Raw genomic sequence first — 26,134 nt, forward strand, 5'->3', positions numbered from 1 at the left:
AGTTGTACGGTGAACATGTGTGTCAGTGGTCCAGTTGTACGGTGAATATGTGTGTTAGTGGTCCAGTTGTACGGTGAACAGGTGTGTCAGTGGTCCAGTTGTACGGTGAACATGTGTGTCAGTGGTCTAGTTGTACGGTGAACGGGTGTGTCAGTGGTCCAGTTGTACGGTGAACGGGTGTGTCAGTGGTCCAGTTGTACGGTGAACGGGTGTGTTAGTGGTCCAGTTGTACGGTGAATATGTGTGTCAGTGGTCCAGTTGTACGGTGAACATGTGTGTCAGTGGTCCAGTTGTACGGTGAACATGTGTGTCAGTGGTCCAGTTGTACGGTGAACGGGTGTGTCAGTGGTCCAGTTGTACGGTGAACAGGTGTGTCAGTGGTCCAGTTGTACGGTGAACATGTGTGTCAGTGGTCCAGTTGTACGGTGAACACGTGTGTCAGTGGTCCAGTTGTACGGTGAACAGGTGTGTCAGTGGTCCAGTTGTACGGTGAACATGTGTGTCAGTGGTCTAGTTGTACGGTGAACGGGTGTGTCAGTGGTCCAGTTGTACGGTGAACGGGTGTGTCAGTGGTCCAGTTGTACGGTGAACAGGTGTGTCAGTGGTCCAGTTGTACGGTGAACGGGTGTGTTAGTGGTCCAGTTGTACGGTGAATATGTGTGTCAGTGGTCCAGTTGTACGGTGAACATGTGTGTCAGTGGTCCAGTTGTACGGTGAACATGTGTGTCAGTGGTCCAGTTGTACGGTGAACGGGTGTGTCAGTGGTCCAGTTGTACGGTGAACAGGTGTGTCAGTGAACAGGACCAATCACACGCAAGGAATTAGGAGAAGTTGACACAAAGAACATTTGAATGGAAGGAGGTTTAATAGACTTTGAGGCAGGTGGACCCGGACCAGGACCAGGACCAGGACCAGGACCTGTTCAAAAACACTCTGTTGACTCCTGCTGCACACCTCGGCAGGGCAGGCCGCCATGTTCTGGTGCCGGGTTGGTACACTGCCGAATCCTGGTCTTGCTTCTTCCACTGCAGGAAGACCAGGAACCCCAGCAGCTCCAGTTGCCATCCCTGGCCATTTCTGTCATGTCATCATAAATGTACTTGATCCACCAACCTGTCTGTCATGTTGGACTAACCTGTCTGTCATGTTGGACTAACCTGTCTGTCATGTTGGACTAACCTGTCTGTCATGTTGGACCAACCTGTCTGTCATGTTGGACCAACCTGTCTGTCATGTTGGACTAACCTGTCTGTCATGTTGGACTAACCTGTCTGTCATGTTGGACTAACCTGTCTGTCATGTCATCATAAATGTACTTGATCCACCAACCTGTCTGTCATGTTGGACTAACCTGTCTGTCATGTCATCATAAATGTACTTGATCCACCAACCTGTTTGTCATATTGGACCAACCTGTCTGTCATGTTGGACCAACCTGTCTGTCATGTCATCATAAATGTACTTGATCCACCAACCTGTCTGTCATATTGGACCAACCTGTCTGTCATGTTGGACCAACCTGTCTGTCATGTCATCATAAATGTACTTGATCCACCAACCTGTCTGTCATATTGGACCAACCTGTCTGTCATGTTGGACCAACCTGTCTGTCATGTCATCATAAATGTACTTGATCCACCAACCTGTCTGTCATGTTGGACTATCCTGTCTGTCATGTCATCATAAATGTACTTGATCCACCAACCTGTCTGTCATGTTGGACTAACCTGTCTGTCATGTCATCATAAATGTACTTGATCCACCAACCTGTCTGTCATGTTGGACTAACCTGTCTGTCATGTCATCATAAATGTACTTGAGCCACCAACCTGTCTGTCATGTTGGACTAACCTGTCTGTCATGTTGGACTAACCTGTCTGTCATGTTGGACTAACCTGTCCGTCATGTCATCATAAATGTACTTGATCAACCAACCTGTCTATCACGTTGGACTAACCTGTCTGTCATGTTGGACTAACCTGTCTGTCATGGTGTACTAACCTGTCTGTCTGCCAGTGACCTCACAGGCCAGTCCGCTGTAGCCGACAGGACACACACAGTCACATCTGCTGCCTGCATGGTCAAAAGGACATGGTGTTCTTAACCTTCTTGACCTTGGTGTTCTTAACCTTCTTGACCTTGGTGTTCTTAACCTTCTTGACCTTGGTGTTCTTAACCTTCTTGACCTTGGTGTTCTTAACCTTCTTGACCTTGGTGTTCTTAACCTTCTTGACCTTGGTGTTCTTAACCTTCTTGACCTTGGTGTTCTTAACCTTCTTGACCTTGGTGTTCTTAACCTTCTTGACCTTGGTGTTCTTAACCTTCTTGACCTTGGTGTTCTTAACCTTCTTGACCTTGGGCCCAACCTTTTCACTACACATTTATTGACATGAATAAACTCTATTTGAACAGTATTCAATAATGTTATCTTTACTTACACTTTACAAACTTCTCAAATGATATGAAACTGTGTTCATCTCAAGGGGTGACTTGACTTGGACTACAAACATTTGGCCAACTGTCTGTCATGTTGGACTAACCTGTATACACACACACACACAAATATATATATATACAGTATATATATATATATATATATATATATATATATATATATATATATATATATATATATATATATATATATATATATATATATATATATATATATATATATATATATGTGTATATATATATATATACTGTATATATATATGTATGTATATATACACACACACACATATACATACATATATATGTATATATATATATATATATATATATATATATACACACATATGTATATATATATACAGTATATATATATATATATATATATATATATATATATATATATATATATATATATATATATATATATATATATATATATATATATATATATATCTTAATTAGATTATCCAAAAAATAGTGCTCGATACCGTGGTAGAGCGTAATATGTATGTATATATATATATATACATATATATACATATATATATATATGTATATATATATATGTCTGTGTGTATATATATATATATATATATATATATATATATATATTAGGGATGTCCGATAATGGCTTTTTGCCGATATCCGATATTCCGATATTGTCCAACTCTTTAATTACCGATACCGATATCAACCGATACCGATATCAACCAATATATGCAGTCGTGGAATTAACACATTATTATGCCTAATTTGGACAACCAGGTATGGTGAAGATAAGGTACTTTTTAAAAAAATTAGTAAAATAAGATAAATAAATTAAAAACATTTTCTTGAATAAAAAAGAAAGTACAACAATATAAAAACAGTTACATAGAAACAAGTAATGAATGAAAATTAGTAAAATTAACTGTTAAAGGTTAGTACTATTAGTGGAGCAGCAGCACGCACAATCATGTGTGCTTACGGACTGTATCCCTTGCAGACTGTATTGATATATATTGATATATAATGTAGGAACCAGAATATTAATAACAGAAAGAAACAACCCTTTTGTGTGAATGAGTGTAAATGGGGGAGGGAGGTTTTTTGGGTTGGTGCACTAATTGTAAGTGTATCTTGTGTTTTTTATGTGGATTTAATTAAAAAACCCCAAAAAAACAACAAAAAAAAACAAAAAAAAAACCCCGATGCCGATAATAAAAAAACCGATACCGATAATTTCCGATATTACATTTTAACGCATGTATCGACCGATAATATCGGCAGGCCGATATTATCGGACATCTCTAATATCGGCAGGCCGATATTATCGGACATCTCTAATATATATATATATATATATATATATATATATATATATATATATATACTGTATATACATATATATGTATGTATATATATGTGTATATATGAATGTATATATGTATATGTATATAAATATATATAAATATACACATGTGTATATATATATAAATATATACATATATATGTATGTATGTATATATATGTAGCGACATATAAGAGAGAATAGGTGATAAAAATGAGGTGTAACAGATGGATCAGATGTTGTTAGTGTAAGTTACCTCGCAGGACGGCCACACCATTGTTGTGACACGGAGCACAGCGACAGGAGCTGGCCTCTTCCAGGTACTCCAGCAAGGCTCGTTTCAGGTTCCTCTTCAAGGCCTGGTCCAAGGTGAAGTCTCTGGAGGTCACCAGCTCGTACAGAGGTCGCGTCTAACCAGGAAATTACACTCAACTCAACCATTTGATTTATCTGGAACATTTTCCACTTGTTTTCAACACATCCAGCCTAAAGTTATATGTTGTACATGTTTAGTCTGCTCACATGTGCTAACTTGACTTCCTGTACATGTTTAGTCTGCTCACATGTGCTAACTTGACTTCCTGTACATGTTTAGTCTGCTCACATGTGCTAACTTGACTTCCTGTACATGTTTAGTCTGCTCACATGTGCTAACTTGACTTCCTGTACATCTTTAGTCTGCTCACATGTGCTAACTTGACTTCCTGTACATCTTTAGTCTGCTCACATGTGCTAACTTGACTTCCTGTACATGTTTAGTGAGCTCACATGTGCTAACTTGACTTCCTGTACATGTTTAGTCTGCTCACATGTGCTAACTTGACTTCCTGTACATGTTTAGTCTGCTCACATGTGCTAACTTGACTTCCTGTACATGTTTAGTCTGCTCACATGTGCTAACTTGACTTCCTGTACATCTTTAGTCTGCTCACATGTGCTAACTTGACTTCCTGTACATCTTTAGTCTGCTCACATGTGCTAACTTGACTTCCTGTACATGTTTAGTGAGCTCACATGTGCTAACTTGACTTCCTGTATATGTTTAGTGAGCTCACATGTGCTAACTTGACTTCCTGTACATGTTTAGTGAGCTCACATGTGCTAACTTGACTTCCTGTACATGTTTAGTCTGCTCACATGTGCTAACTTGACTTCCTGTACATGTTTAGTGAGCTCACATGTGCTAACTTGACTTCCTGTACATGTTTAGTGAGCTCACATGTGCTAACTTGACTTCCTGTACATGTTTAGTGAGCTCACATGTGCTAACTTGACTTCCTGTACATGTTTAGTCTGCTCACATGTGCTAACTTGACTTCCTGTACATGTTTAGTCTGCTCACATGTGCTAACTTGACTTCCTGTACATGTTTAGTCTGCTCACATGTGCTAACTTGACTTCTTGTACATGTTTAGTGAGCTCACATGTGCTAACTTGACTTCCTGTACATGTTTAGTGAGCTCACATGTGCTAACTTGACTTCCTGTACATGTTTAGTGAGCTCACATGTGCTAACTTGACTTCTTGTACATGTTTAGTCTGCTCACATGTGCTAACTTGACTTCCTGTACATGTTTAGTCTGCTCACATGTGCTAACTTGACTTCTTGTACATGTTTAGTGAGCTCACATGTGCTAACTTGACTTCCTGTACATGTTTAGTGAGCTCACATGTGCTAACTTGACTTCCTGTACATGTTTAGTGAGCTCACATGTGCTAACTTGACTTCTTGTACATGTTTAGTGAGCTCACATGTGCTAACTTGACTTCCTGTACATGTTTAGTCTGCTCACATGTGCTAACTTGACTTCCTGTACATCTTTAGTCTGCTCACATGTGCTAACTTGACTTCCTGTACATCTTTAGTCCGCTCACATGTGCTAACTTGACTTCCTGTACATGTTTAGTGAGCTCACATGTGCTAACTTCACTTCCTGTACATGTTTAGTCTGCTCACATGTGCCAACTTGACTTCCTGTACATGTTTAGTCTGCTCACATGTGCTAACTTGACTTCCTGTACATCTTTAGTCCGCTCACATGTGCTAACTTGACTTCCTGTACACCTTTAGTCCGCTCACATGTGCTAACTTGACTTCCTGTACATCTTTAGTCCGCTCACATGTGCTAACTTGACTTCCTGTACATGTTTAGTGAGCTCACATGTGCTAACTTGACTTCCTGTACATGTTTAGTCTGCTCACATGTGCTAACTTGACTTCCTGTACATGTTTAGTGAGCTCACATGTGCTAACTTGACTTCCTGTACATGTTTAGTGAGCTCACATGTGCTAACTTGACTTCCTGTACATGTTTAGTCTGCTCGCATGTGCTAACTTGACTTCCTTAAAGTATTCATTAAATACCACCATAATGACAACATTAAATACAGTAGTGTAGTAGACCTAAGTATTCATTAAGTACCACCTCAATGACATCATTAAATAAAGTAGTGTAGTAGACCTAAGTATTCATTAAGTACCACCATAATGACAACATTAAATACAGTAGTGTAGTAGACCTAAGTATTCATTAAGTACCACCATAATAACATTAAATACAGTAGTGTAGTAGACCTAAGTATTCATTAAGTACCACCATCATGACAACATTAAATACAGTAGTGTAGTAGACCTAAGTATTCATTAAGTACCACCATAATGACATCATTAAATACAGTAGTGTAGTAGACCTAAGTATTCATCAATTACCACCATAATAACATTAAACACAGTAGTGTAGTAGACCTAAGTATTCATTAAGTACCACCATAATAACATTAAATACAGTAGTGTAGTAGACCTAAGTATTCATTAAGTACCAACAGAATGACAACATTAAATACAGTAGTGTAGTAGACCTAAGTATTCATTAAGTACCACCATAATAACATTAAATACAGTAGTGTAGTAGACCTAAGTATTCATTAAGTACCACCATAATGACAACATTAAATACAGTAGTGTAACATGACAACTCATAAGATAAGGTAAGCTAATTTAAGGTAAGAAATAAGTTATTACCGTTGTACGAAGGAAGTCTGGGTTGAAGCGCACCCCCTCCCCCCAGAGCCTCATGAGCTGAGGACTGGGCAGCCTGTGGGAGACCAGGGCAGTGATGGCCTGGCTACTACCACCTCTCACCAGTGACACGGTGTCCTCCACCACGCTGCCCAGGGTGGAGTCCTCTGGAATGAAAATAGGTTTCAGCGAGTATGAGAAGGAGAAAGAATCACCTCAGTCAACATTACCTCCCATCTCGTTCAGGAGACCATTGCAGGAGCCACCTTGGTAGCCCGCAGACACGTAGACGCCATAGATGTTGGCGCCCACCTTAAAGCCCGACTGGACACACTTCTTATAGTCCGTCAGAGTGTAGACTAGGAGTACAAGGATGACTTCAGGGTTAGGGTCATCTGCACTGAAACTAGGTTCTTTACCCGTCTCCTTCAGCTTCTCCTTGTCCAGGACCATGGTGTACTCATAGTCCCCTCCCAGGGCGGCCTCCGTGATGTAGTGTGTCCCGTAGTCTCTGTAGACCTGCCTGTACTGGCCGTACACGTAGGACTGGGGCAAAGATCTCAGGCGCTGCAGGAAGTCAGCGTGCAGCATCAGGTTGTCGGACTTGACCATGTACTGGGCCAACTCCAGCTCCGCTTTGGCCCTTATGAAGCTGTGGGTCTGGGGGAGACACCACAGAGTTGCTCCTGGGATCAAGACTCCAACCCTCACTCAAGTACTTTGCCATATCCTCTCCAGGACCGCCATTCGTATTATCAGCCACCCCATTTCTATTTCACAGGTGGCATGATTACAAGGCAGGGGGCGTGGCTTAATTAGGGGTGAGGGTGGTTGTCACTGAGGGTCACTTGGCAGGTAGAGAGCCACTTGCAACAATAAGTGAATACCAACCTCACAATAGACATGATATTCCCCCAGGGATGGATCAATCAATCAATCAATCAATCAATGTTTATTTATATAGCCCTAAATCCCAAGTGTCTCAAAGGGCTGTACAAGCCACAACGACATCCTCGGTACAGAGCCCACATACGGGCAAGGAAAAACTCACCCCAGTGGGACGTCGGTGAATGACTATGAGAAACCTTGGAGAGGACCGCATATGTGGGTAACCCCCCCCCTCTAGGGGAGACCGAAAGCCATGGATGTCGAGTGGGTCTGACATAATATTGTGAAAGTCCAGTCCACAGTGGATCCAACACATCAGCGGGAGTCCAGTCCACAGCGGGGCCAACAGGAAACCATCCCGAGCGGAGACGGGTCAGCAGCGCAGAGATGTCCCCAACCGATGCACAGGCTAGTGGTCCACCCGGGGTCCCGACTCTGGACAGCCAGCACTTCATCCATGGCCACCGGACCTATGCAACTCCCCCTCGCAAGGGACAGGGGAGAAGAGGAGAGAAGAAAGGAAACGGCAGATCAACTGGTCTAAAAAAGGGGGGTCTATTTAAAGGCTAGATTATACAAATGAGTTTTAAGATGGGACTTAAATGCTTCTACTGAGGTAGCATCTCTAACTGTTACCGGGAGGGCATTCTAGAGTACTGGAGCCCGCATAGAAAACGCTCTATAGCCCGCAGACTTTTTTTTGGCTCTGGGAATCACTAATAAGCCGGAGTTCTTTGAACGCAGATTTCTTGTCGGGACATATGGTACAATACAATCGGCGAGATAGGCTGGAGCTAAACCGTGTAGTATTTTATACGTAAGTAGTAAAACCTTAAAGTCGCATCTTAAGTGCACAGGAAGCCAGTGCAGGTGAGCCAGTATAGGCGTAATATGATCAAACTTTCTTGTTTTTGTCAAAAGCCTTGCAGCCGCATTTTGTACCAACTGTAATCTTTTAATGCTAGACATAGGGAGACCCGAAAATAATACGTTACAGTAATCGAGACGAGACGGATCAATAAAGTACTTTCTATTCTATTCTATTCTATTCTATTGATATATTTCTTGAAGACAGATTGTGTGGACTGGCAGCTCAGTCGCCACAATCTGATGGTAGAACTGATGGAGGTTTTCAATCTGATGGTAGAATTCAAGATGGCGGCGCCCTGCTCGGCTGCGGCTTGCAGGGGCTCATGGTAGAAATAGAACATTTTGGCAAAAATACCGGAAAATTCTGTGAATTTCATGGCTGGCTTCCAGCGTGGACACTCCGTGGTAACATACGACCGCCAGACAATTCCGGATGTGGATGGATTGGGCCGTTTTGAACCGAAAGATGCGTATACGTTGGACCTCCTCACTAGCATCGGAATACTACGCCGGCTACATCCAGCGGCCTGTGAAGCAGCGGAGCCTAGTACCAGTACTAGTACCAGCAGGGACCGTCGACAGAGGAGACGTAAGCGGTGTGATCGGGAGCAGAAGCGGGGATGCCAAGCGGGGCTAACAGCAAAGCTAAAGGCTAATCCTCACAGAACGCCGCTTCCTTCCATCCTGCTTTCAAATGTCCGCTCCCTGGAGAACAAACTGGACTACCTTAAGCTGGATTTATATGCAAGACGCGAGATGAGAGACTGCTGCGCCATATTGCTCACAGAAATGTGGCCGAAGCCGTCCGTTCTGGACGAGGCAGTTAGCAACCGAGGGGCTAACTATGTTTCGGTCGGACGGGAGCAGAACTCTCACTGGTAAATCCTGAGGCGGTGGTGTTTGCATATACATCAATAACAACTGGTGCAATAATGGGAAGATAGCCTCATGTCACTGCTCTCCCGATGTAGAACTATTAACTATAAAATGCAGGCCATTCTATTTACCCCGGGAATTCAGTGCTATGATCTTCACAGCAGTGTACATTCCTCCCAGTGCTAACACCAAAGAAGCTTTGAATGCTTTGTACTGCTCCATCAATGAACTGCTAACTACACATCCAGAGGGAGTTTTCATCATGACAGGGGATTTTAATCAAGCTAACATGAAAACTGTTTTCCCTAATTTCCATCAATATGTGAATTTTGCAACCAGGGGTGGAAGCAAGCTGGACATGGTTCCTGTATTTTGTTTCATTTCCTCTCTTTTTGGTTTCCATTCTTTGTTTGCCTCTTTTTTCCACTATTCTCCCGCCAATCCTCACCAGTACCTGATTGATACCATACCAACTTTATTTATAAAGCCCTTTAAAAACAAGCACAGTTGAAAAACAAAGGGCTGTACACCGCAAAGAAATAGAGGCAAAGGACAGACTAAAAAATAACATTTAAAACAGAAATAAAAATACACATTGGAAAAGCAAATGCAAATTACCCTAAGAACAATTTGTTGGATAAAAAACAGTTTAAAAGTTAAAAACAGTTAAAAAAGTTAAAAGCTAAAAACAGTTTAAAGTCTCATGCTGGGTTAAAAGCCAGTGAATAAAAATGGGTTTTAAGAAGGGTCTTAAAAATAGCCAAAGAAGGGGCCTGTCTCACATGGAGAGGTGATTGGCAATCAGGACATATTTCTAGAGATGTCCGATAATATCGGCCTGTCGGCCGATATATGCGTTAAAATATAATATCGGAAATTATCGGTATCGTTTTTTTTATTATCGGTATCGTTTTTTTTATTTTATTTTTTTATTAAATCAACATAAAAAACACAAGATACACTTACAATTAGTGCACCAACCCAAAAAACCTCCCTCCCCCATTTACACTCATTCACACAAAAGGGTTGTTTCTTTCTGTTATTAATATTCTGGTTCCTACATTATGTATCAATATATATCAATACAGTCTGCAAGGGATACAGTCCGTAAGCACACATGATTGTGCGTGCTGCTGCTCCACTAATAGTACTAACCTTTAACAGTTAATTTTACTACTTTTCATTCATTACTAGTTTCTATGTAACTGTTTTTATATTGTTGTACTTTCTTTTTTATTCAAGAAAATGTTTTTAATTTATGTATCTTATTTTACAATTTTTTTTAAAAAGTACCTTATCTTCACCATACCTGGTTGTCCAAATTAGGCATAATAATGTGTTAATTCCACGACTGCATATATCGGTTGATATCGGTATCGGTTGATATCTGTATCGGTAATTAAAGAGTTGGACAATATCGGAATATCGGATATCGGCAAAAAGCCATTATCGGACATCCCTACATATTTCTGTTTGCCAATCAGGAAGTTTTTTATGCCAGCCCTGTTTTCTGGATGGCTTTCCCTTTGCTACCCGTGCACTACCCCGCTGCACTATTTTTGTTGTCTTTAAATCATTTTGTTCTTGCACTTCGCCTGCCGTCTCTGCATCTTGGCTTTCAGACCTAATCAGACCTTGGAAGTATGGATGATGGACCTCTCACCTTGCCTGAAGCACGGCGGACCTTCTGGACCCACTTGTTGTATTTGGCCTTGCTGTGGTTGAAGCCAAACTCCACAATACCTGGGATGGCAAAACCAAAGGTCACCGAGGTCTGGGTCATCCTCTCACGGATGGTGTGCTCCATGTAGTCCGAGTAGGACTGGAACTCCTCCAGGGTGAAGTCCAAGGAGCCTTTTGTCTGCGGAGAGGACATTTCATTTTATGCCGTTGGAAGAAAGACAGTATTTACAGACACTCGATGTATTTATAATGGTGATATTCACAATAACACACTTTTTAATCAATATATGAGTTCATAATAGTTCATTGAAATGATTTAAAAACACAACAACACTTGATGTATTTATAATGATGATATTCACAATAACACACTTTTTAATCAATACATAAGTTACTAATAGTTCATTCATTCCAATGAAAAGTTATTATAAGCATTTATCATAATTACACAACTGACATATACATAATACATCATATTATAGTTGATCATGAATTATACTGTCGTATTCATGATATTTCATTATTTAAAAAAAATCATAAAATATTTGATACTCCATTTATGAACTCCCCTACTTGTCATCCCAAAATACTTTTTTGGTGCACTTTTCAAATTGAACGACAACGACAACAAAGTTAAACGATTTCTGACTTTGTGACGTTTAGGGTCAATCTCAGTGTTGACCTCCAGTTGATTTATTTATAGGGTAAGAGTTAGTCAGGTAAATAATAACAATTATTTATTTATAGTGTTAGGGTTAGTCAGGTAAATAATAATAATTATTTATTTATAGTGTTTGGGTTAGTCAGGTAAATAATAATTATTATTTATTTATAGTGTTAGGGTTAGTCAGGTAAATAATAATAATTATTTATTTATAGTGTAAGGGTTAGTCAGGTAAATAATAATAATAATTTATTTATAGTGTTAGGGTTAGTCAGGTAAATAGTAACAATTATTTATTTATAGTGTAAGAGTTAGTCAGGTAAATAATAATTATTATTTATTTATAGTATTAGGGTTAGTCAGGTAAATAATTATTATTTATTTATAGTGTTGGGGTTAGTCAGGTAAATAATAATAATAATAATTTATTTATAGTGTTAGGGTTAGTCAGGTAAATAATAACAAATATTTATTTATAGTGTAAGAGTTAGTCAGGTAAATAATAGTTATTATTTATTTATAGTGTTAGGGTTAGTCAGGTAAATAATAATTATTATTTATTTATAGTGTAAGGGTTAGTCAGGTAAATAATAATAATAATTTATTTATAGTGATAGGGTTAGTCAGGTAAATAATAATTATTATTTATTTATAGTGTTAGGGTTAGTCAGGTAAATAATAACAATTATTTATTTATAGTGTAAGAGTTAGTCAGGTAAATAATAGTTATTATTTATTTATAGTGTTAGGGTTAGTCAGGTAAATAATAATTATTATGTATTTATAGTGTTAGGGTTAGTCAGGTAAATAATAATTATTATTTATTCATAGTATTAGGGTTAGTCAGGTAAATTATTATTATTTATTTATAGTGTTGGGGTTAGTCAGGTAAATAATAATAATTATTTATTTATAGTGTTAGGGTTAGTCAGGTAAATAATAATTATTATTTATTCATAGTATTAGGGTTAGTCAGGTAAATTATTATTATTTATTTATAGTGTTGGGGTTAGTCAGGTAAATAATAATAATTATTTATTTATAGTGTTAGGGTTAGTCAGGTAAATAATAATAATAATAATAATGTATTTATAGTGTCAGAGTTGTTCTACCTGCATGGTGTAGTGTTGATCTACCATGTCTTGTTCTACCTGCAGAGTGTAGTGTTGTTCTACCATGTCTTGTTCTACCTGCAGGGTGTAGTGTTGTTCTACCATGTCTTGTTCTACCTGCAGAGTGTAGTGTTGTTCTACCATGTCTTGTTCTACCTGCAGGGTGTAGTGTTGTTCTACCATGTCTTGTTCTACCTGCATGGTGTAGTGTTGATCTACCATGTCTTGTTCTACCTGCAGAGTGTAGTGTTGTTCTACCATGTCTTGTTCTACCTGCATGGTGTAGTGTTGTTCTACCATGTCTTGTTCTACCTGCAGAGTGTAGTGTTGCAGGTTATGAGGCTTCCTGAAGGCCACGTCCTGGATGTAGTGTGGTAGACAACCTCCTGCGTAGTAGCGGTTGTCCAACACGACTCCTTGCAGCTGGCTGTCCAAGATGTTGATTCTGAAAGGAAGTAGGACCAGGAAAGCGAAGTCAGAAGGTTACAACCAAGTGGTAGGGAGTGTCTGTCACCCTTTGGCAAGGTTCTCGATGCCCCAGTACTCCTCCGCCTGGTGTCTGCAGGGCGTCTGCCGCATGCTGCAGCCTGCCTCGTCTGCCATGTCGGAGCAGTCGTCCTCCCCGTTACACTGCAGTGTTCTTGGAATACAGCGACCTGCAGGAGCAACCACCACATGGTTTCTTTCCCAAACAGGAAGTGAAGATCAAAGTGACAAAATAGTGACCTGCAGAAGCAACCACCACATGGTTTCTTTCCCAAACAGGAAGTGAAGATCAAAGATACAAAATAGTGACCTGCAGGAGCAACCACCACATGGTTTCTTTCCCAAACAGGAAGTGAAGATCAAAGTGACAAAATAGTGACCTGCAGGAGCAACCACCACATGGTTTCTTTCCCAAACAGGAAGTGAAGATCAAAGTGACAAAATAGTGACCTGCAGGAGCAACCACCACATGGTTTCTTTCCCAAACAGGAAGTGAAGATCAAAGTGACAAAATAGTGACCTGCAGGAGCAACCACCACATGGTTTCTTTCCCAAACAGGAAGTGAAGATGAAAGTGACAAAATAGTGACCTGCAGGAGCAACCACCACATGGTTTCTTTCCCAAACAGGAAGTGAAGATCAAAGTGACAAAATAGTGACCTGCAGGAGCAACCACCACATGGTTTCTTTCCCAAACAGGAAGTGAAGATCAAAGTGACAAAATAGTGACCTGCAGGAGCAACCACCACATGGTTTCTTTCCCAAACAGGAAGTGAAGATCAAAGTGACAAAATAGTGACCTGCAGGAGCAACCACCACATGGTTTCTTTCCCAAACAGGAAGTGAAGATCAAAGTGACAAAATAGTGACCTGCAGGAGCAACCACCACATGGTTTCTTTCCCAAACAGGAAGTGAATATCAAAGATACAAAATAGTGACCTGCAGGAGCAACCACCACATGGTTTCTTTCCCAAACAGGAAGTGAAGATCAAAGTGACAAAATAGTGACCTGCAGGAGCAACCACCACATGGTTTCTTTCCCAAACAGGAAGTGAAGATCAAAGATACAAAATAGTGACCTGCAGGAGCAACCACCACATGGTTTCTTTCCCAAACAGGAAGTGAAGATCAAAGTGACAAAATAGTGACCTGCAGGAGCAACCACCACATGGTTTCTTTCCCAAACAGGAAGTGAAGATCAAAGTGACAAAATAGTGACCTGCAGGAGCAACTACAACATGGTTTCTTTCCCAAACAGGAAGTGAAGATCAAAGTGACAAAATAGTGACCTGCAGGAGCAACCACCACATGGTTTCTTTCCCAAACAGGAAGTGAATATCAAAGATACAAAATAGTGACCTGCAGGAGCAACCACCACATGGTTTCTTTCCCAAACAGGAAGTGAAGATCAAAGTGACAAAATAGTGACCTGCAGGAGCAACCACCACATGGTTTCTTTCCCAAACAGGAAGTGAATATCAAAGATACAAAATAGTGACCTGCAGGAGCAACCACCACATGGTTTCTTTCCCAAACAGGAAGTGAAGATCAAAGTGACAAAATAGTGACCTGCGGGAGCAACCACCACATGGTTTCTTTCCCAAACAGGAAGTGAAGATCAAAGTGACAAAATAGTGACCTGCAGGAGCAACCACCACATGGTTTCTTTCCCAAACAGGAAGTGAAGATCAAAGTGACAAAATAGTGACCTGCAGGAGCAACCACCACATGGTTTCTTTCCCAAACAGGAAGTGAAGATCAAAGTGACAAAATAGTGACCTGCAGGAGCAACCACAATATGGTTTCTTTCCCAAACAGGAAGTGAAGATCAAAGTGACAAAATAGCGACCTGCAGCAGCAACCACCACATGGTTTCTTTCCCAAACAGGAAGTGAAGATCAAAGTGACAAAATAGTGACCTGCAGGAGCAACAACCACATGGTTTCTTTCCCAAACAGGAAGTGAAGATCAAAGTGACAAAATAGTGACCTGCAGGAGCAACCACCACATGGTTTCTTTCCCAAACAGGAAGTGAAGATCAAAGTGACAAAATAGTGACCTGCAGGAGCAACCACCACATGGTTTCTTTCCCAAACAGGAAGTGAAGATCAAAGTGACAAAATAGTGACCTGCAGGAGCAACCACAACATGGTTTCTTTCCCAAACAGGAAGTGAAGATCAAAGTGACAAAATAGTGACCTGCAGGAGCAACCACCACATGGTTTCTTTCCCAAACAGGAAGTGAAGATCAAAGTGACAAAATAGTGACCTGCAGGAGCAACCACCACATGGTTTCTTTCCCAAACAGGAAGTGAAGATCAAAGTGACAAAATAGTGACCTGCAGGAGCAACAACCACATGGTTTCTTTCCCAAACAGGAAGTGAAGATCAAAGTGACAAAATAGTGACCTGCAGGAGCAACCACCACATGGTTTCTTTCCCAAACAGGAAGTGAAGATCAAAGTGACAAAATAGTGACCTGCAGGAGCAACCACCACATGGTTTCTTTCCCAAACAGGAAGTGAAGATCAAAGTGACAAAATAGTGACCTGCAGGAGCAACCACCACATGGTTTCTTTCCCAAACAGGAAGTGAATATCAAAGTGACAAAATAGTGCCCTGCAGGAGCAACCACCACATGGTTTCTTTCCCAAACAGGAAGTGAAGATCAAAGTGACAAAATAGTGACCCGCAGGAGCAACCACCACATGGTTTCTTTCCCAAACAGGAAGTGAAGATCAAAGTGACAAAATAGTGACCTGCAGGAGCAACAACTTCATGGTTTCTTTCCCAAACATACTTTTTCCTGTGCTTTGAACCCTGCAGCTTACTAAACGGTGCGGCTAATTTGTAGATTTTTCTTCGGTGACGGCCATAAAGCAAACAGTTTTTTTTAACATATGCAAAGACACCGAAAAGGTGAGTTATTTTTTTGTGCTTTGGCGCCATCTTTTGGACGAGTTTACTCACTGCAGGTGCTGTTGAAAATGTACTTCCTGTTTTAATACAGGAAATAAAACCATCCATAGCGTTTCTACTGGTATGGATTCTTCATTCATGACTTCAAGCAACATTTGTAAGTTTTACAATATAACTAAAACTATTCTTACTTACTAAAGTGTCCCATGTGTGATGTCTGTAGGAGTGTTTTCATGCATATTTGTACCTGCTACCGTAATCTAATCAAGCTAGCGTTGTTAGCATTAGCATTTACGAATGTCTGTGTTAGTATTATTAACTTACGATGGCATTCTTTTTGTTTTGTTTCAATTTGGTAAATTCACCAGAACATCACCGTGGAGTTATTGAGTCTGTTAAGCTGATTGGTGAGCTATCTTGCGCAGTTAGTGGGTCCATGACCATGACTTCTGTTTTGTTTGATCAGCCGTTTTACTGCCCTGTTAGGAAACAATTAAAGAATATAAAACATATACAAAATATTTCTTTGTAAATAACTTATTTCACAACTTATATATCAGCGGCTTATAGTCCGGTGCGGCTAATATATGGAAACATGCTTTTTATTTTCTAAAGTTTAGTGGGTGTGGCTTATATATGGGTGTGCTGCATAGTCAGGTAAATACAGTTGTAACCAAAACAAATGAATAGTGCAGCGGGGAAATGCACAGGAAGCATAGGGAAATCTCTGCATGTTGGAGGTACAAAACAAAAAAAGCAGCCTGATTGCCAAATAAGGGACAGGTGTGCCCTGATTGCCAAACAAGGGACAGGTGTGCCCTGATTGCCAAACAAGGGACAGGTGTGCCCTGATTGCCAAACAAGAGACAGGTGTGCCCTGATTGCCAAACAAGGGACAGGCGTGCCCTGATTGCCAAACAAGGGACAGGCGTGCCCTGATTGCCAAACAAGGGACAGGCGTGCCCTGATTGCCAAACAAGGGACAGGCGTGCCCTGATTGCCAAACAAGGGACAGGCGTGCCCTGATTGCCAAACAAGGGACAGGCGTGCCCTGATTGCCAAACAAGAGACAGGCGTGCCCTGATTGCCAAACAAGAGACAGGCGTGCCCTGATTGCCAAACAAGGGACAGGCGTGCCCTGATTGCCAAACAAGGGACAGGTGTGCCCTGATTGCCAAACAAGGGACAGGCGTGCCCTGATTGCCAAACAAGGGACAGGTATGTCCTAATTGCCAAACAAGGGACAGGCGTGCCCTGATTGCCAAACAAGGGACAGGTATGTCCTGATTGCCAAACAAGGGACAGGCGTGCCCTGATTGCCAAACAAGGGACAGGTGTGCCCTGATTGCCAAACAAGGGACAGGCGTGCCCTGATTGCCAAACAAGGGACAGGTGTGCCCTGATTGCCAAACAAGGGACAGGTATGTCCTGATTGCCAAACAAGGGACAGGTATGTCCTGATTGCCAAACAAGGGACAGGCGTGCCCTGATTGCCAAACAAGGGACAGGTATGTCCTAATTGCCAAACAAGGGACAGGCGTGCCCTGATTGCCAAACAAGGGACAGGTGAGGGTCAAAGAAGTGGTGCAGATTGTGGGAAAAGAGGAAGTGTAAAGAAAAATAAGAAGCAAAGAAAAGAAAAGTTGCAAAGGAGAACTTTCCTGTTTGGCTGCAGAAGAAACCTTCACAGGGAGGAATGTTGTTGCAGGTGTATCTGGCTGGAACCTGGCAGGGTTCCTCCTCCCTCCCGTCAAGACCACATGGCTGCCCTCCAAACTGTGCTGGCTGCTCCACTTTGGCAAAGCGATACTGTGGCGAGAAAGAGAAACAGAGTGAGAGAAAACACAGGAAAGGTGTTTTGGCACAGGTGGAACAGGAAGTGTTCAAGAAGACTCCAGGGAGGAGGAACTGAAATCACAGTAGTGGACTCACTTTCATGGCCAGGTCATTAGAGGTGAGTTAGAGGTCATTAAAGGTGAGGTAGAGGTCATTAGAGGTGAGTTAGAGGTCATTAGAGGTGAGGTAGAGGTCATTAGAGGTGAGGTAGAGGTCATTAGAGGTGAGGTAGAGGTCATCAGAGGTGAGGTAGAGGTCATTAAAGGTGAGGTAGAGGTCATTAGAGGTGAGGTAGAGGTCATTAAAGGTGAGGTAGAGGTCATTAGAGGTGAGGTAGAGGTCATTAAAGGTGAGTTAGAGGTCATTAAAGGTGAGTTAGAGGTCATTAAAGGTGAGGTAGAGGTCATTAGAGGTGAGTTAGAGGTCATTAAAGGTGAGGTAGAGGTCATTAGAGGTGAGGTAGAGGTCATTAAAGGTGAGGTAGAGGTCATCAGAGGTGAGGTAGAGGTCATTAAACGTGAGGTAGAGGTCATTAGAGGTGAGGTAGAGGTCATTAGGGATGAAGTAGAGGTCATTACAGCTGAAGTAGAGGTCATTGGGGATGGAGTAGAGGTCATTAGAGATGAGGTAGAGGTCATTAGGGATCGAGTAGAGGTCATTAGAGATGAGGTAGAGGTCATTAGAGATGAAGTAGAGGTCATTAGAGATGGAGTAGAGGTCATTAGAGATGGAGTAGAAGTCATTAGGGATGAAGTAGAGGTCATTAGAGATGGAGTAGAGGTCATTAGAGATGAAGTAGAGGTCATTAGAGATGAAGTAGAGGTCATTAGAGATGAAGTAGAGGTCATTAGAGATGGAGTAGAGGTCATTAGAGATAAAGTAGAGGTCATTAGAGATGGAGTAGAGGTCATTAGGGATGGAGTAGAGGTAATTAGAGATGAAGTAGAGGTCATTAGAGATGAAGTAGAGGTCATTAGAGATGAAGTAGAGGTCATTAGAGATGAAGTAGAGGTCATTAGAGATGAAGTAGAGGTCATTAGAGATGAAGTAGAAGTCATTAGGGATGAAGTAGAAATCATTAGGGATGAAGTAGAGGTCATTAGAGATGAAGTAGAGGTCATTAGAGATGAAGTAGAGGTCATTAGAGATGGAGTAGAGGTCATTAGAGATTAAGTAGAGGTCATTAGGGATGAAGTAGAGGTCATTAGAGATGAAGTAGAAGTCATTAGGGATGAAGTAGAGGTCATTAGGGATGAAGTAGAAGTCATTAGGAATGAAGTAGAGGTCATTAGGGATGAAGTAGAGGTCATTAGAGATGAAGTAGAGGTCATTAGAGATGAAGTAGAAGTCATTAGGGATGAAGTAGAGGTCATTAGGGATGAAGTAGAGGTCATTAGGGATAAAGTAGAGTTTATTAGATATGAAGTAGAGTTTATTAGATATGATGTCGTTGTGGCTTGTACAGCCCTTTGAGACACTTGTGATTTAGGGCTATATAAATAAACATTGATTGATTGAAGTAGAGTTTATTAGATATGAAATAGAGGTCATTAGAGACATTGCTAGTTGTTACGTTAAGACGTTACTCACCCTTTTCTTCTGACAGACGTCATACTGTGACCATGGACTCCACTCCACTAACCCTAACCTCTTGCTAGTTGTTACGTTAAGACAGTACTCACCCTTTTCTTCTGACAGACCTCATACTGTGACCATGGACTCCACTCCACTAACCCCAACCTCTTGCTAGTTGTTACGTTAAGACAGTACTCACCCTTTTCTTCTGACAGACATCACACTGTGACCATGGACTCCACTCCACTAACCTCTTGCTAGTTGTTACTTGATGACAGTACTCACCCTTTTCTTCTGACAGACGTCACACTGTGACCATGGACTCCACTCCACTAACCTCTTGCTAGTTGTTACTTGATGACAGTACTCACCCTTTTCTTCTGACAGACGTCATACTGTGACCATGGACTCCACTCCACCAACCCTAACCTCTTGCTAGTTGTTACGTTAAGACAGTACTCACCCTTTTCTTCTGACAGACATCACACTGTGACCATGGACTCCACTCCACTAACCCTAACTCTTGCTAGTTGTTACTTGATGACAGTACTCACCCTTTTCTTCTGACAGACGCACTGTGACCATGGACTCCACTCCACTAACCCTAACTCTTGCTAGTTGTTACGTTAAGACAGTACTCACCCTTTTCTTCTTACAGACGTCACACTGTGACCATGGACTCCACTCCACTAACCCTAACCTCTTGCTAGTTGTTACTTGATGAAAGTACTCACCCTTTTCTTCTTACAAACATCACACTGTGACCATGGACTCCACTCCATGAACCCTAACTCTTGCTAGTTGTTACTTGATGAAAGTACTCACCCTTTTCTTCCTACAGACATCACACTGTGACCATGGACTCCACTCCATTAACCCTAACCTCTTGCTAGTTGTTATGTTAAGACGGTACTCACCCTTTTCTTCTTACAGACATCACACTGTGACCATGGACTCCACTCCACTAACCCTAACTCTTGCTAGTTGTTACTTGATGAAAGTACTCACCCTTTTCTTCCTACAGACATCACACTGTGACCATGGACTCCACTCCATTAACCCTAACCTCTTGCTAGTTGTTACGTTAAGACAGTACTCACCCTTTTCTTCTGACAGACATCACACTGTGACCATGGACTCCACTCCACTAACCCTAACTCTTGCTAGTTGTTACTTGATGACAGTACTCACCCTTTTCTTCTGACAGACGCACTGTGACCATGGACTCCACTCCACTAACCCTAACTCTTGCTAGTTGTTACGTTAAGACAGTACTCACCCTTTTCTTCTTACAGACGTCACACTGTGACCATGGACTCCACTCCACTAACCCTAACCTCTTGCTAGTTGTTACTTGATGAAAGTACTCACCCTTTTCTTCTTACAAACATCACACTGTGACCATGGACTCCACTCCATGAACCCTAACTCTTGCTAGTTGTTACTTGATGAAAGTACTCACCCTTTTCTTCCTACAGACATCACACTGTGACCATGGACTCCACTCCATTAACCCTAACCTCTTGCTAGTTGTTATGTTAAGACAGTACTCACCCTTTTCTTCTGACAGACGTCACACTGTGACCATGGACTCCACTCCATTAACCCTAACCTCTTGCTAGTTGTTATGTTAAGACGGTACTCACCCTTTTCTTCTGACAGACGTCACACTGTGACCATGGACTCCACTCGGACAGGACACAGTCCACCGGCTGAAGGAGCACCCGTTTGCCCACCGAGCGAGCTTCACGGACACCTGGATCCTCATGGCTGGCTGCTGTGATGTCAGCTCCACTGCTGTGGAACCAAAACAACATTTGCATGGTAGGCTTTCTGATACCGACATATAACGGACAATATCGGCTTGCATTAAAAAGAACAAGCAGTCGTGCGGTGCGTTTACTTGCAAATATGGACAGCCAGTGAACATCCAAATGTCCTTTACGAAAGGAAAACATGCTAGGCTACAAGCTCCTAGGAGCTAGCAGCTACACGACAGTTAAGCCCACAATAGCGCACAAGCTACTCATACTTAATAAGTGTCCTGACCCAACAACATTGCAGCCGACACAGCAGAAACAATCCTCCAGCCCAGGCAGGCATTTATAACACTGACTGTAAATGCAAAGCAGGTGTGCTCAAACCAATCAGGGTACAGGTGAGGGAAAGAGTGATTAGAGAGACACACCAATCAGGGTACAGGTGAGGGAAAGAGTGCTTAGAGAGACAAAGTAATCAGGGTACAGGTGAGGGAAAGAGTGCTTAGAGAGACAAAGTAATCAGGGTACAGGTGAGGGAAAGAGTGATTAGAGAGACAAAGCAATCAGGGTACAGGTGAGGGAAAGAGTGATTAGAGAGACAAAGCAATCAGGGTACAGGTGAGGGAAAGAGTGCTTAGAGAGACAAAGTAATCAGGGTACAGGTGAGGGAAAAAGTGATTAGAGAGACAAAGCAATCAGGGTACAGGTGAGGGAAAGCGTGCTTAGAGAGACAAACAGGAAATGGGACCAGGAAACAAATAGAGAAATGAAAGAAACAAGACAAGTGAAATGTCAAGTGACAGATCATCACAATAGTCAATCTACTCTGAGGCAGGAGTGTGAAAGTATCCAGTAACAAATGTGTCCGCATCATTAATGAGCTTCACTTAATGCAGTATTATATATATATATATATATATATATATATATATATATATATATATATATATATATATATATATATATATATATATATATATATATATATATATATATATGAAGGTTTATTTGAAATAGGGACAGATAGAGAAACATAGATATGTGAAACAGTTATCCAATGTGTGCATCATAGTGTGTGTAGCCAAAGCTTATTTACAACACTTGTGCCCAACAACAACAACAACAACAACAACAACAACAACAACAACACAGATCCAACATCATTCAAATAGGAAAATAAAAAGAATAAGGCAAAGATGAGTCGATAATAATGATAATAGTAATAATACAAGTGCAAACTAGATAAAAGCCAATAATAATAATAATAATAATAACACAGACAAAGTGCAGACTTGATAAAAACCAATTAGTAAAAATTAGTAAAAAGTAAACATGGGAACACGATTGTTGCTCAACTAGCCACAATTTTGTTTGTTTTTTGAAAGTGACAAGTGCAGGTCTACATTTAAGTGACAAGTGCAGGTCTACATTTAAGTGACAAGTGCAGGTCTACATTTAAGTGCAGGTCTACATTTAAGTGACAAGTGCAGGTCTACATTTAAGTGACAAGTGCAGGTCTACATTTAAGTGCAGGTATACATTTAAGTGACAAGTGCAGGTCTACATTTAAGTGACAAGTGCAGGTATACATTTAAGTGACAAGTGCAGGTCTACATTTAAGTGCAGGTATACATTTAAGTGACAAGTGCAGGTCTACATTTAAGTGCAGGTATACATTTAAGTGACAAGTGCAGGTCTACATTTAAGTGACAAGTGCAGGTATACATTTCAAAGTGTCAGCTAGAGAGTTCCATAGTTGTGCTCCTTTAATTGAATAATAATAATAATAATAATAATAAGTCAGATGGTTAGTAATAAAGAGGTTATTGTTGTCATGGATACTGTTTGACTCATTCCACACGACACAATGATACAAGCATGTCGTATCCAATCAAGGTTGCTATGGATATGGGTATTGTGTGGTGTGACGTGGTGTAAAGATGTTGGTATGGATATGGGTATTGTGTGGTGTGACGTGGTGTAAAGATGTTGCTATGGATATGGGTATTGTGTGGAGTGACATGGTGTAAAGATGTTGGTATGGATATGGGTATTGTGTGGTGTAAAGATGTTGGTATGGATATGGGTATTGTGTGGTGTAAAGATGTTGGTATGGATATGGGTATTGTGTGGTGTGACGTGGTGTAAAGATGTTGCTATGGATATGGGTGTTGTGTGGTGTAAAGATGTTGGTATGGATATGGGTATTGTGTGGTGTAAAGATGTTGGTATGGATATGGGTATTGTGTGGTGTAAAGATGTTGGTATGGATATGGGTATTGTGTGGTGTGACGTGGTGTAAAGATGTTGCTATGGATATGGGTATTGTGTGGAGTGACATGGTGTAAAGATGTTGGTATGGATATGGGTATTGTGTGGTGTAAAGATGTTGGTATGGATATGGGTATTGTGTGGTGTAAAGATGTTGGTATGGATATGGGTATTGTGTGGTGTGACGTGGTGTAAAGATGTTGCTATGGATATGGGTGTTGTGTGGTGTAAAGATGTTGGTATGGATATGGGTATTGTGTGGTGTAAAGATGTTGGTATGGATATGGGTATTGTGTGGTGTGAGGTGGTGTAAAGATGTTGGTATGGATATGGGTATTGTGTGGAGTGACGTGGTGTAAAGATGTTAGTATGGATATGGGTATTGTGTGGTGTAAAGATGTTGTTATGGATATGGGTATTGTGTGGTGTAAAGATGTTGGTATGGATATGGGTATTGTGTGGTGTGAGGTGGTGTAAAGATGTTGGTATGGATATGGGTATTGTGTGGTGTAAAGATGTTGGTATGGATATGGGTATTGTGTGGAGTGACGTGGTGTAAAGATGTTGGTATGGATATGGGTATTGTGTGGTGTAAAGATGTTGGTATGGATATGGGTATTGTGTGGTGTGAGGTGGTGTAAAGATGTTGGTATGGATATGGGTATTGTGTGGTGTAAAGATGTTGGTATGGATATGGGTATTGTGTGGTGTGACTTGATGTAAAGATGTTGCTATGGATATGGGTATTGTGTGGTGTGAGGTGATGTAAAGATGTTGCTATGGATATGGGTATTGTGTGGTGTAAAGATGTTGGTATGGATATGGGTATTGTGTGGTGTGAGGTGGTATAAAGATGTTGGTATGGATATGGGTATTGTGTGGTGTAAAGATGTTGGTATGGATATGGGTATTGTGTGGAGTGACGTGGTGTAAAGATGTTGGTATGGATATGGGTATTGTGTGGTGTGAGGTGGTGTAAAGATGTTGGTATGGATATGGGTATTGTGTGGTGTAAAGATGTTGGTATGGATATGGGTATTGTGTGGTGTGACTTGATGTAAAGATGTTGGTATGGATATGGGTATTGTGTGGTGTAAAGATGTTGGTATGGATATGGGTATTGTGTGGTGTGACGTGGTGTAAAGATGTTGGTATAGATATGGGTATTGTGTGGTGTGAGGTGGTGTAAAGATGTTGGTATGGATATGGGTATTGTGTGGTGTGAGGTGATGTAAAGATGTTGGTATGGATATGGGTATTGTGTGGTGTGAGGTGATGTAAAGATGTTGGTATGGATATGGGTATTGTGTGGTGTGAGGTGATGTAAAGATGTTGGTATGGATATGGGTATCGTGTGGTGTGAGGTGATGTAAAGATGGTGAGCAGAAGAATGAAGATGATCTTCAAGCATGAATGTTGTTGACAGCAGACAAGAAAATATTCTGCTCACCTGAGAATGAACAAGCTGAGCGTGGAAGTGAAGACCCAGCGCCACAAACACAACCGTCCCCTGGCACAAAGCATCATGGGATGCGGTGACCAACATGGTGGAGCCTCTTTCATGGCAGGTAAACAAACATCACTTTGGGAGAAAGTACACTTTTGCAACATTTGACCTTCAACCTTTGTTCAGCCTGACTGCTTTTCACAAACGTCTTTGTTGACTTTGCACAAACAACAATGTTGAAAACACTCACATTTAAATCAACTCTCTTTTTCTCTCATCTTCATGTAGATCATACACATCATATCGGTTTTTATGTATATATTTATGTATTTTATGTATATATATGTATATATATATATATATATATACATTTTTATATATATATTGTTGGTAGCAGATCAGAATCATATCCATATTTAAGTGTTACTTCTTTCTAAACTCCTATAGTCATATAAAGAATAGCTAGTATTCTTCCTTCTTTTGAGTCTCATAGTAAGGTGTTGGCCTTCTAGATTGGAATGTGTCAGAGTAGAGATAACTCGGAGTAGTCTAAACAAAGGGAGTGGGGGCGAGGGACAGAGGGAAGATCACGGGACTTCCGGGGGTTTGAGGGAAGACCGAGCTAGACCGATCTGGACCGGGCTGGGGAACGCTGGTGTGCTGGATTGGTCTCACGTTTGTCCTCTAAGCTTGGAGAATAAACCACAAAATACCAACTGCTGCCTGTTGATTGAATATAAACATCAGCTTATTGCCATAAAAATAATCTGGGAGAGACTAGCAATTTGAATTCCCCATTGGAGGAATGCTGGTCGACGCAACAATTTACATATATATATATATATATATATATATATATATATATATATATATATATATATATATATATATATATATATATATATATGTGTATGTATATATATATATATTCTTACTTCCTACA

General features: G+C 40.9%; 1 protein-coding gene across 4 annotated transcripts; it reads right to left on the reverse strand.

The window, feature by feature from the left end:
* Window positions 1-855: 855 nt before the first annotated feature.
* Window positions 856-25,326, reverse strand: LOC133650150 (complement component C8 beta chain-like). Of its 4 annotated transcripts, XM_062047054.1 has the most exons (12): window positions 25,195-25,326; window positions 21,360-21,510; window positions 17,963-18,111; window positions 13,411-13,551; window positions 13,209-13,341; window positions 11,101-11,298; window positions 7,223-7,463; window positions 7,034-7,162; window positions 6,807-6,970; window positions 4,041-4,194; window positions 2,002-2,073; window positions 856-1,077 (listed from the first exon to the last, which is right to left on the reverse strand). In XM_062047054.1, exons 1-12 carry the CDS (start codon window positions 25,305-25,307, stop codon window positions 923-925), a joined length of 1,800 nt encoding a protein of 599 aa, XP_061903038.1. In that variant the 5' UTR covers window positions 25,308-25,326; the 3' UTR covers window positions 856-922. The 4 variants fall into 4 exon arrangements, with proteins under 4 accessions (XP_061903038.1, XP_061903040.1, XP_061903039.1 ...); XM_062047056.1 differs by lacking the exons at window positions 21,360-21,510; window positions 25,195-25,326 and adding an exon at window positions 19,999-20,036; XM_062047055.1 differs by lacking the exons at window positions 21,360-21,510; window positions 25,195-25,326 and adding an exon at window positions 19,913-19,949.
* Window positions 25,327-26,134: the final 808 nt, after the last annotated feature.

The sequence above is a fragment of the Entelurus aequoreus genome, linkage group LG05 (genome assembly GCF_033978785.1).
Source record: "Entelurus aequoreus isolate RoL-2023_Sb linkage group LG05, RoL_Eaeq_v1.1, whole genome shotgun sequence".
NCBI classification, from domain to species: Eukaryota; Metazoa; Chordata; class Actinopteri; order Syngnathiformes; family Syngnathidae; genus Entelurus; species Entelurus aequoreus.